The 11,737-nt window shown below is 39.4% G+C and overlaps 4 protein-coding genes across 4 annotated transcripts; 1 reads left to right on the top strand and 3 right to left on the bottom strand.

The window, feature by feature from the left end:
- Positions 1-151: 151 nt before the first annotated feature.
- Positions 152-1,541, top strand: BATDEDRAFT_26365 (uncharacterized protein; the record flags this gene model as incomplete). Its single annotated transcript, XM_006680304.1, has 2 exons — positions 152-266; positions 802-1,541. The coding sequence occupies 2 exons, from the start codon at positions 152-154 to the stop codon at positions 1,539-1,541; spliced, it is 855 nt and encodes a 284-aa protein (XP_006680367.1).
- Positions 1,542-1,659: 118 nt separating this feature from the next.
- Positions 1,660-3,349, bottom strand: BATDEDRAFT_12850 (uncharacterized protein; the record flags this gene model as incomplete). Its single annotated transcript, XM_006680203.1, has 4 exons — positions 1,660-2,051; positions 2,127-2,747; positions 2,823-3,108; positions 3,239-3,349. 4 exons carry the CDS (start codon positions 3,347-3,349, stop codon positions 1,660-1,662), a joined length of 1,410 nt encoding a protein of 469 aa, XP_006680266.1.
- Positions 3,350-3,673: 324 nt separating this feature from the next.
- On the bottom strand, positions 3,674-8,680 carry BATDEDRAFT_90118 (uncharacterized protein; the record flags this gene model as incomplete). Its single annotated transcript, XM_006680445.1, has 11 exons — positions 3,674-3,877; positions 3,997-4,077; positions 4,166-6,346; positions 6,410-6,643; positions 6,733-6,849; positions 6,936-7,143; positions 7,212-7,387; positions 7,462-7,787; positions 7,890-8,378; positions 8,482-8,561; positions 8,664-8,680. 11 exons carry the CDS (start codon positions 8,678-8,680, stop codon positions 3,701-3,703), a joined length of 4,086 nt encoding a protein of 1,361 aa, XP_006680508.1. The 3' UTR covers positions 3,674-3,700.
- A 713-nt stretch (positions 8,681-9,393) lies between these two features.
- BATDEDRAFT_35594 (uncharacterized protein) lies at positions 9,394-11,219 on the bottom strand (the record flags this gene model as incomplete). Its single annotated transcript, XM_006680366.1, has 9 exons — positions 9,394-9,575; positions 9,648-9,773; positions 9,835-9,905; positions 9,996-10,091; positions 10,173-10,227; positions 10,295-10,562; positions 10,681-10,739; positions 10,826-10,935; positions 11,084-11,219. 9 exons carry the CDS (start codon positions 11,217-11,219, stop codon positions 9,417-9,419), a joined length of 1,080 nt encoding a protein of 359 aa, XP_006680429.1. The 3' UTR covers positions 9,394-9,416.
- Between the last annotated feature and the right edge of the window lie 518 nt (positions 11,220-11,737).

The raw sequence follows: 11,737 nt of genomic DNA, 5'->3' as shown, positions 1-11,737 counted from the left end.
TTATTATAAAACCAGACTTGAAAAGGCATGCGGTGCCAACAATAATTGGCAGATCGATTCAGAAATGATTCATGATTATATTGGATAACTTGATTGGAACAGGAAGATTGTGTAGCAGTGAATGAATTTAACTGCTTTAAACGGCATAACGATGAGTATTGACGACAAGAACGAGGTTTTGATAAGTTCTTGCATAATGGCTGGCTCCATACAAGAAGAGTCAGATCGTGATGGTGCATGCGACAAAGGCTTACTAGCCCATTTGGGTCAAATTATTCTGAACGCGAATTACATTTAAAATATTTGAAATGATATCACATGATTCGTCACATGTTTTTCAACAGATAGCAATGAATTCTGTTGCATTCACCAACGACCAGTTAGTATGAACAGCTTAAATGCAAAGTGATTTAAATGACACCAATGCATGTGTATGGATTAAACATGTAGCGTATGGGGTTTAAAGTCAAACTGTTGATGAATTTAACTGACATGGATTAATTTGGCCCAATTCAATAGCACGGTATGGTCCCCATGTTGGATGGGGTGGAATGAGGAAAGCTAAATGAAACATGGATTTCAACCGTGGAATTCTACAACTTGAAACTACATCCACTGATTTAAACCCATTTATCGTATGCATACAGATATATCAAGCGGTAGAATAGAACATAGTTTCTACCTAGTTCTCTTGGCTTACTATCATATTTCAACCTTGCATTTATACATTTGACGATTTATCTATCAAGACATTACCCAAATTTTACATCATTTGAATTAAACGATTTAGAAATCCACTAGACAACATGCAGATTCAAGTTTACATTACCGCAACATTAGGAATTACTTGCGCTATTGCGCTTCACAATGCAATGCCATCAACTATTCCTACAACGGCCTTGAAGAATCGGGATTCGATGCCAATAAAATCTCGACCAATATCTACAAGTATTCCACAGCATCCGATATCCATCAAAAAATTACGCACACTTGTCAACATTCAAACAGTGTTGACCGTCTTGATTCAATCAGGAATTCACCACTACATTTTTACTCCATTTACATTTAATCCCCATGATATGTTGTTCAGTTCTACGAGTACCGATACGCTGATGTCTGTTCCAGAAAATGAATTAAAAGATGCACATCGTGTATCGGTGCCTTCATCGCAGTTTTTGAAACATGCGTGGAATCATATGGCACTCATGCAACGATCATGTCGAAAAGGATCAACTATCGAACCCTGTTTGCCTTATCGAAGCATCAAAGTAGATCAACCCAATTTTAAATCCATTGTAGTCGAGCCAAAATCGCCAATGAATGTTCCAACAGAACCTCAGTATCGTACAGTTGAAACCCATGGCCATTCGAGTACGTCTTGTGATGATTCTAATCAACACAACGCTACACGGGTAAGATCAATGAATAACCCTCTTCAAAGCAATTCAGCAAGTATGATCTTGAATGATCTTACCAATACCATTGCAATTACAAGTATCCGATTAGGAATGGTTGTAGTGACTGCTTTTTTCATATTGTAATGGTAAAGTCCCCCAATAAAATTGCAAATTTTCAATCAAGTGCTTTAGCAAGACTCGAGCCGAGACTGGATACTGAAAAATCATGTATTGATAGAGATACAAAGTACTATAGATTGAGTTAATGCGTGCATTGTCCTCTGGTCTCAATAGGCAACATGACCATGCATATAAAAGCCAACCCAATCAAACTAGATGAAATCCACAAAGGAATATTCAGATTCACTTCAATCAACGCTCCAGTAACCACCGGCACTATTGCACCAAAAATTCGGCTGAGTGCAGAGGCTATTCCAACCGCCGTACCTCTAGATTCGGTTCGAAAAACTTCCGGTGTATACGAGTAAATTACACCGTACATGACGTTTTGAAGCAAACTCTCAATACAACTGATAATCATTTGACTATTGCTAGATGTAAACACGGTTAGCAAACACAACGAAATAGATGTACCCAGTGTAGCAAGCGACATGGTTCCGATACGGCCAAGTTGAGTATCTACTGCGTACATGCCTAAACACATTCATAAAAGCTAAGCAAGACATTACAATAGATGACACGGTCAATTCCATAAAACACTCGGCTTACCAATAATCGATCCAGGAACACCAAATATAGAAATAATTACATAGTTGCGGTACGTCTCTGTATCTGACAATGGTATTTTTCCTCCGTGAAACTTTAGAAATTTGGTAAGAAACCCATTGAACATAATGTATCCCATCGATACTAGCGACCAAATCAACCAAATCAATACAGTTGTTTTTCGAGTGTCTTTGGAAAATAGTGGTTTTAGTTTGCTCCAGCCAAGATCAGATTTTCGACGAGAGACTGGAGCAGACGATTGAACAGAAAATCTATCTGGATCAATAGTAATGGTTACTCCATTTTCATGCGCAAGCTGATAGAGAACATCAATCGCCTCGTCACGACGGCCGGCAGCAAGAAGAAATTTAGGAGATTCAAGCATACGGAAAAAGATCAGTCGGCCAGCAACCATGAATAGAGTAATCGTGCCAATTATAAACAAAAGGATGCGCCATCCTCTATTCGAGGCAGGATCGCATGGTCCAAAATCTGGACAACTATGTGATGGAATAAATAGAATTGCAACAATTGACACTAGTATCTGACCAACAGGCCAAAAAATACTCATGAGTGTAAGGAGCGATTGATTCTTTTTTGGAGTGAATTCCAGAAAAAGCGTGCCTATTCAACAGCACTGGTTAGATCCAATTGCGATCAATTACCATACAGTTGTACTTTGAACAAAACCAAACATACCGTCAACAGGGAGATTACCCCCAACACCCAACGCTAATGAAAAAAATGTTATACAGAGAATACTAAAGGAAGGCGCGAATGCGGATACTATGCCACAAACACCTGCCATCAGCAACGTCAAATTAAAGGCTGGCATGCGACCAATAACATCGCTACAAACTCCCCATCCTGCAGACCCAAAGATCATGCCAATCAAGGCAGCAGTGATCCCCAATCCAGCTACAGAATCTGACAAGTCAAAATCTCGTTGAAATTTCGGCAGGGTGGATGCTATTCCTTGCAACCACTATCGCATCGACAATAAATGTGCATTCATTACACTATTAGTCAAACCGTATCCATTCAATCTGTCAAGGATATTTTTTAAAGAAATGAGTAGCAGGCATTGCAACAGAGCGATTGGATTGAGATATTACCATGTTGTCAGCGACCCAGCCCATACCGCAAAGCCAAAACAATTTCCATTGGTATGCACCCATGCCAATTTCAGAAATAATACTTTCAATAGCAGAAAATTCATCGTCCATGTTTCCATTGTCGATATTCGTAAGCTGTTCGATACAATAATCATCATCGCTATCAAGGGGAAGTTGAGTTGATATGGCCTGAGCAAAAAGTGATTCAGAAGCTGCCGAGGTTTTGCGTTGATTGGATTCTGTAAGTGTAGTGGATGATTGCCTTGCTAATGGTGCATATCCGGCATGATTGATTACTGGCATTCCAGCTGTAATCAGTACTTGTATGGTCAGTTGGTTGCTTTGGATTGAAGCAGAAAGCTTGAAGCAACTCAAAGCACACCCTCAGGAACAGAGCTGAGATGGACTGCATTTTGCCATTCATATGACGATGCCTTTAAATTCATTATGTAAAACATCGGTTTATTTAGATACTTTGGATTGAGATTTAGAAATCGCATCAGAGTGTACACATCCATGTCGAGCAAGATACATTCTAACCCACTTCTTGGCAGCTGTTCGTGATGTGTCCACTAGTTTATCATCAGTAAGCTCCATTATTAGTGATTTCCCTACCTCGTCAGTCACTGCCTTGACCAACTATTTAATTTTCATGAATAAAAACAAAGTTCCAGTCGAGACATGGGCAAATACATTAGAAACAGCACATTCAGAATAAACGTATCAACACATCTAATGTAGTTGGATGCGCAACATACCGACTTTGCCATGGTTTTGAACTTTTCAATCGAAATCGTATGTTTAAATTTAGATAGTTGATCAATTGCAATAGAATGAAGCTAATAAAATGATCATGTCAGTATTTGAAAATCAGTACTCGTTTGGATTTCGTGATCATGAATCAATACAGATGATTCAAAAACTAACCTCTTTCCGAATTAAAACCTTCTTGGAGGACGACTCGCTGGAATGCTTGGATGACTTTGCGCTGGATTTAGACTTGCGCTCAGATATGTTACCCTTACCAAATCGTTCGTTGCCCAACTCTGCAACAGTGTCATCTATTGCATTGTTAAATAAAACCTTGTCTGAATGCACATGCTTCTTCAATGCGTCAGTAAATGGTGTTTGTACAGAGTCTTTATCAACTGGAGCTAAGGACTGAAGTGATGCAGTTGATGAAGCAGAGTAGTGCTCGCTGCTCTCAACCGACAATCGCTTTTTATGTAAATCTGACACCTGTAATCTCACTGGCTTGCTTGATTCGCGAGGATCGTGTTCAAGTCCATCTTTTGATTTCACACGAGTGACAGGTTTGGGATTGGTGGATATGAAAGAATCGTGCAAAGCATCCAATGACAATCGCGAGCTTTTGGAAATATGCTGACCAATGCATTCAGTCGTACTTTCAGCAGCTGTCGAAAATCTACGCTTATATGCAGATTTGACTCTATCCGTGTGATTAGAGCAGGATGGCGCCGAGTGCTCTAAACTCGAGTTGAACTTATCATGGCTACTTTCTTTATCATATTTGGATGAATCGTCGGCAAAAAGGGTAGCATCCAGTTTGAGTTGAGAATGGCGTTGACTAGAATATGTCGCAGTCTCCTTTTCTTTTGACATGCTTGAAACTAACTTATTATCAGTACTAGGAATATCTGCTTGAATAGTATGCTGCTGGGTTTCCGATTTTGTGCAGCTAGACCCTAATGTAGTCAAATCTGAATCTGTCGCCATATCTAACAGATCAGAATGAAGCTGCTCGTTTTCTTGTTTTGATTTATCATCGCTATTATTTTGTACATCCCGAGAGTCGTCATGACTGATACTGCGACGGAAAGGTAAACTCTGGTCTTTGTTGCTCTCATCGTGTGGGCTAATAATATCATTTGTATGTCGTGACCAAGAGGATTTAGCACTGTCCCGACCACAATCGTCAACAGGGCTTGGACTACGCCGATGAGCAAATGAAGAGCGACGATAAGAGTCATCATCTTTGCCATGTCTTCCGCTACGAGGAGCAGGACTTTGACTGTGGTCATCACTGTAGCAGCGACTACGTGAGCGTCGGCGATAATTAGATCGAATGGACGAACGACTACGACTACGGCTACGACCTCTCCGACTAACTTGATAACGAGTGATACTGCGAGATCGACTACGGCTACGATCTCTTCGACTAGCTTGATAGCGAGTGATACTGCGAGATCGACTACGGCTACGATCTCTCCGACTAGCTTGATAACGAGTGATACTGCGAGATCGACTACGTCTGCGAGATCTACGTCGTGAAGAACTTGAATCTTTTCTGCTCCGATGACCCGGACTGCAGCTACGTTTGCGAGTATCTCGTCGATCCGTATCTCTTGATGACTGGCGATATGGACTGACAGTATGATCACTGCGTCTAGAACGGCCTCGTCTGTACTCATCGTCTCGACCTTTAAAATAACTATCCCTTGTCGGTGATTTGGGGTGGGTAGTGTATCGATCAGGAGATTCTGCACGATTATGCTTTGATCTTTCAGAATCCTTTGGTAAAGATCGTATACTATCACCGGAAGCAGGGGCAGTATGTATTTGAGAACTACACATGGAAACAGAATCATGCCCACGCTTTTCATTATCCGTGTTTGCTTTTGAAGAGAGTCGCCTAGGAATCTCACTTGATTGATGTCCAGAACTGTGTGATTCGCGACGACTTTTTTGATTATCCTTGGATTGCTGTTCTAAAGCACTTTGTTTAAAAGTAGCTGCTGTATTTTTATCAGCATTCAGAGGCGTGGAAGATACTGCACTGCATGCTTGGCCAGATTGTGCACTCGCCTTGTTGTATCGTGGAAAATACTCGGGCTCGGTAAATAGTAAACTCGATACCAAAGTTGCAGATACTGGATTCAAAGCAGAACTTGAAGAAAGAGCATCCAAAGTATTTAATGAATTGGCCAAATAGTTTGCAACGACCAAAGTAGCATTCAACCCCGCCGGTGGTATTTTTGGAGCCGATGCAGTCGATAAGTCCTGATTCTTGGACTGGTCTTCATTAGTTATAGAAGAGCGTTTCGGAATAATGTATTTGATTGTTAATCCACTCCATTGTTTCAAAAGCTATAAATAAAAAAGGCTTTAGTAAAATGATCAAAAATCAGAGAGTATATATGCAATACACACCTCCTTGACAGCCTCTCGAGTTGTGTCTTCCATATCTTCTTTTTCTAGCATTTTTTCAAAAAACGGAATAAGACACAAGACAGGATTCCGGATGGTAATGGGGAGTTTCTGAATAATCTCAACCACCACTGAAACCACAGTGAAATCATATTTCGTAGTCATTATGCAACTACGAACAACATCTAAACCATGCAGACCAAGAAATTTTCGGAGTAAAACAGAATCATCCAGTCTCTGCCATCAGACATGGTAGTCAGTTCAAAATGTGGTTAGTGAAATTCATTACAATTTTGTAATCCTTTTAAACATATCAATACACAAACCTGTAGACGTTTTAGTACATGAAGAGCTCGATCGGCTTGAGATCCAGCAAAAAACAGTGCCCGTACAGTCTTTTTCAAGTCCTCTAACGACTCGATGGGACGAAACACCTTTTCGGACTGTATAAAATAAACAGAATATTCAAGTTAACCACCATGGTATATTTGCAAAATGACTGTAAAGTTGCATTCAATATAAAAGTTACTTTGCGGGGTTTCTTTTTAAACTCTTTTTTGTTACGACTTGCGATTGCATCTCTAGTCTCCTCATCCTCACTGTTGTCATCCAGCTCAATGCCTTCGTCTTCTTCAGAATCATCGCTTTCAGAATCACCAGGCTCGTCAGAAGACCGATTTCCACCAATAAACCCAGTGCATGCAGCAGCACCACAATAGCATTCTTGAGCCTTGGATCTATTATATCAAATAAAGAACATATGAGAAAGTGTACATGCACATGACGACGCGTGAAATCAACACACCCGTATCGTTCAAACTTGTAGTCAAAAGTAAGTTCGGCATTTTTTGGAATAGCTCTCAAAGCAAATAAGCCAATCCGAATCGTGTCACCAACCAGCCATTTTTGTAATGAGCAATTGGGATCGCAGCTGTGATTTAAATACCGAGAAAGGTTTCCTTTTTTAGATGCATCAATGTACTATAATCAAAATCGTGTTTAGCTGACAACTATATAAAGAACCATGTGGCAAAGAGCAAATCAAGAGTATGCACCTCATCTTTTTTCAAACTCATAAAGTAGAAATGCTGCGCGCTGTTGTTGGAATGTTCTGTGATACGTTTACCAAACAGCGAAGCGGGAATCACTTCACCACAATACTCGATAATGAATGCACCGCCAGCAATGTTTTCTCTAGCATAGATTCCAAATCCTTTTGAGCCAGCACGAGCAACTTGAATAGGAGAATATTGACATAGTTGAAACCGTCTATTTTGGCATGCATTTCCAGTGGGACAGTCTTCTGCAGAGCATTCTAATGATAATTGTCTATTGATACAATCCGAATCTTCGCCACATGCCATCCACGATGGATCGCGGGCTAGACCCAATGCATAAAGTGAAAATTTAAATGGAGTTGTAAGCAGACCATTTCAACGAATCAAATAACAATCAAAAACAAACTCTTTAGCTCGATACTCACATGAATTGTATTCACAGTTGCATTGCATAAAGTCGCTTGATACTTTGCCGTTTGTACGTCCTCTATAAATATTTGATTCAATATGTACATAGGCCTCTGTGACCTCTTTTAATACACTTTCATTCTCGTACCATTGTCCATTTTGCCCACACACTGGGCCAGACAATGCCTGTACAGATTCATTTTGAGTCATGTCAGTGCTGGTAAATCCAGTAGATGTAGTGTCGGTCGAATTAGTATTGATGGAGAGTGTAGCATCTTCTGCTGGCGTAGATTCATCATCAACTGTTAGTGATTCCAAGGCCAAAAAAGAGTCGTCCAGCTTTTCTATCTCAAGATTTGCAGGTTTAGAGTTTTCGTTTACAACACGATCCGAATCTTCCGACACAGGTGATGATTCGCATTTGGCAGTTGTTTCGGTAAACGAGGTTGGACTATGTGAGCTTTGTCGTCGATGTGTCGATGCAGGAGAGGGAATAGTTGCGCATGCTGAGATCAAGAATATATTAAAATGGTAAACAATCAATCTATGCAGTTTATAGAAATGACCATCGTATTGGTCAAGTTGGATTAGTGCATAGTAAGCACATACCTTTAGTGATTGAGTCTAAACCTGTTTGGAGTAAAGAGTCTTCATCCACTTTACGAACATCCATTGAAATCGTCAAATTGCTAGACATTCCAAAACAAAAAATACAACAGTAGCCAAAAGTCAGCAGTTGCATTTGGATAGTTGGACATGCAGATTGAATGCAAGAACATGACCCATCACACCTTCCCATTGTGAGCATGATTCAAGAATAGAGTATACAGAGTAAAAGCAATATTAAACTAGTTGGTGAATGTGCAGTATTTTGTATAGAATCAGCCTACAAGTTTACCAAATAATGTTATTTAAAAACAGTGACTACGGATCATCCATAAACAAAGCAAATGGTTATGGCCAACACCAATGCTGACCAAACAAGTGTTTTATGTGTATTCAATGAGCAAGAATATGCTGTGGTTACAATGTAATTCGTAGCAGGAACAAGCACATGATACCATCAGATGATAAAAGCAAACTTGGTTGTATTCCGACCACTTGTTGGTATTCGAAATGGAAATGCATTGACTGACAAGTGACTCTATTGTCCAGTCTGTCGCTATCATGAATGCTATTTAAACAGAGTCGGTAGCTAAAAAAAACAGTAGCATTGCTCACCTCAATGCAATTCTGAATGGCTTTGCATGCAACTTGCAATCAGACTGTCGGAGTGTTGGTCAAAGTCGCGGTTGTTGCAATCGTCATGTTCAAATGTCATCCAACATGTGTTGAAAGCATTCATATTATTATCTGTTATAATTCTGCTCTATTCGTATTGCTATAAAATTATGCATTAGTCTTTACTGAACTCAATTCATGGTTCATTTCGTTTCTTTGACATGGATTGCCGTTTCAGTATTCATCTTATGGATGGTACATGTTCTCTTATGGGCAACTATGTCTGATTCTACCATCAGTGCCAAGATTTAAACTGAATTCATTCATGTATGATCTGACTTTACAGGCATTAACATTGTCGATGTAGTGGTCTTTAGTGGGCTTGTGGAATGATCAAGATTCACTATAGTTACTGTAGGTCCTTTAGGTACCAACTTTGTTCCAAGTCGCCTCTGTGCCTTTTCCTGTAGCACATCCAAGTCCTTGGTACATATATTGTGAGTCATTATAGATCCTGTCCAAGTACAACCCACCCTTGATTCTAAAATAATTACCTTTGCAGTGCGTACGTGTCGAATCTCTTCAATACACTTCCATTCGGCTGTTGCTGCCTTGTTGATCTCTTCGATTTCTTTTAAATACTGATTTCGTGTATCATCAAAGTCCTTTTCCGACTTTTCCTATCAATAAATTAAATGTTGGTTTTGTTCACAACATATCAACACATTCAAAAAAACTTACCAAATGAAGTTTCATTTGTTGAATGTGTTCTGGTGTAATGCCTGGAAACTGCTTTGATTCTCTGATAGCAGCTGCAGTTGAAGAATAAACATGTAGATTTTCAAAAGTGTGCGTATCAGTATACTTGAAACATCATTACTTGAGCATGAACCAAGACTTACATGCACTATATGGAGAAAATAGCAGATCAATAAACATATGATTGCGCTTGTATCTTTCAAGAGATATGACTCTGGTGTAGCCCTGATCCAACTCGTCTATATTTTATGGGATCAGTCAATCAATCAAAATATCAATTGTAATTAAATCATTGTATATAAGAATGCTAGTGTACTCACCTCCTGACAAGTCTTTTTCTTCTTCAATCACTTTTACTTGAGATACAAGTCGTGCCTTTAACATTGCATTAGATCAAATAGCCATGTAAAAGTGGCATTTAAAAATGCATCCCATAGCATACCTGGGGTTGTGCTCGTGGCCGTTTACGAGCATAATAGGACGAATTATGTGGATCATCTCCTGTACGTTTTGCAGCATAATTACCTGATCCAGCATGTGAAGAATCGGGCACATATGCCTGCTGTCGCTGAGGTGCAGTCATGATGGATGCGCGAGGCATAGCCTTGATAGCATGTGGGATCACTTTCATTGCTGCATCTTGTGGTACAGCAAGATAGTGAACAAGGTTTAACATAGGGTTGGCTACAAGACGATATCTTGAACGCTTGCTAAGTTGTACATTAGCACATTAATAGGTTATAAATCAGCCATTAAATTAAATCAAAGTGTGCAATATTGGATCTATATTCTATAATAAATATTCAACCAGTAATTCAAGCGACATACATGGATACACAAGTCTCATTTGGACTAAATCCAAGTTTCCTAGTAAAAATCTCCATTTCCTATATCAACCAAGGCCATGTTCAGTATAATTAAAACCATGGGGTTAACTTGTATAAATCCAGATCACCCCAAGCATTTGACCTACAATGCCATTATCTAGAGTAACTCTGGTTAAAGAATCATCATCCATCCATCCATAGCCATCTGATGCCATCATCTCGCCTGGTTGAAGTAGAAAGGCAATAATAGAACCATCTAATAACCAGCAGTAGTAAATGGATGAGCATTGATCAAACCGAATATCAGCGATAAGTTCAAGACTCATTTTCAAAGTTTGAAGCAGCATTCAGCATAGGAATGCAGCTTCAGTCATCCATAGCAGAATGTAGGCAGAGAATCGTACCAAGTGGTTTATCTACAACAAAGTGTTCTATCTGAGGTTGAGTCTGAAGCAGTCTGCTGAACATGTCTGCAACCTTGTCATTAGACAAAGACTCTTTAAGAGGAAGAATATTGACTGACAGTTTACGAAAGGACATGGCTGGCTGTATGAACACAAGTTTGACCTTAAAGAACGAACCCAACAGCTCAATGCAAGAATAAATCGACTGCTGATTCACGCAAAATGAAAGTTTTCTGTCGCTGTTTTGCAAGACAATTTTCTATTACAAATTGACTCGATACAAAACTTTGTCTTGATTGTCAATACAAAACTCTACTTTGCATCTTAAAATCTAATCAAACGATTGCAAGTCTCTTTCTGTTGTTTCCTTGTCAATCACCAAAACTATGTTCAAATGACATTCTCCAATCTCGGAAATTGGCCTGTTTAACACCCCTGTTTAGTGTTTCATTCTATCTGAATACGGAAAAGATCATTAATGGTTGCTTTTGCTTTCAAATAAATTAAAATCTTGGGCGTACTTTAAAGTTGGCTTCATAAACCCATATGTAAACTATAAACGGGTTCTTCATACCCGTTCGGCTTGAATTTATACGGGACAAACTCATGGACTATACTACTTTATGCAACTGTTGTACAACTCAATATTGCACG

Source organism: Batrachochytrium dendrobatidis, assembly GCF_000203795.2.
Source record: "Batrachochytrium dendrobatidis JAM81 unplaced genomic scaffold BATDEscaffold_9, whole genome shotgun sequence".
Lineage (NCBI taxonomy): Eukaryota > Fungi > Chytridiomycota > Chytridiomycetes > Rhizophydiales > Batrachochytrium > Batrachochytrium dendrobatidis.
This window is presented reverse-complemented; position numbering and strand designations above follow the sequence as displayed.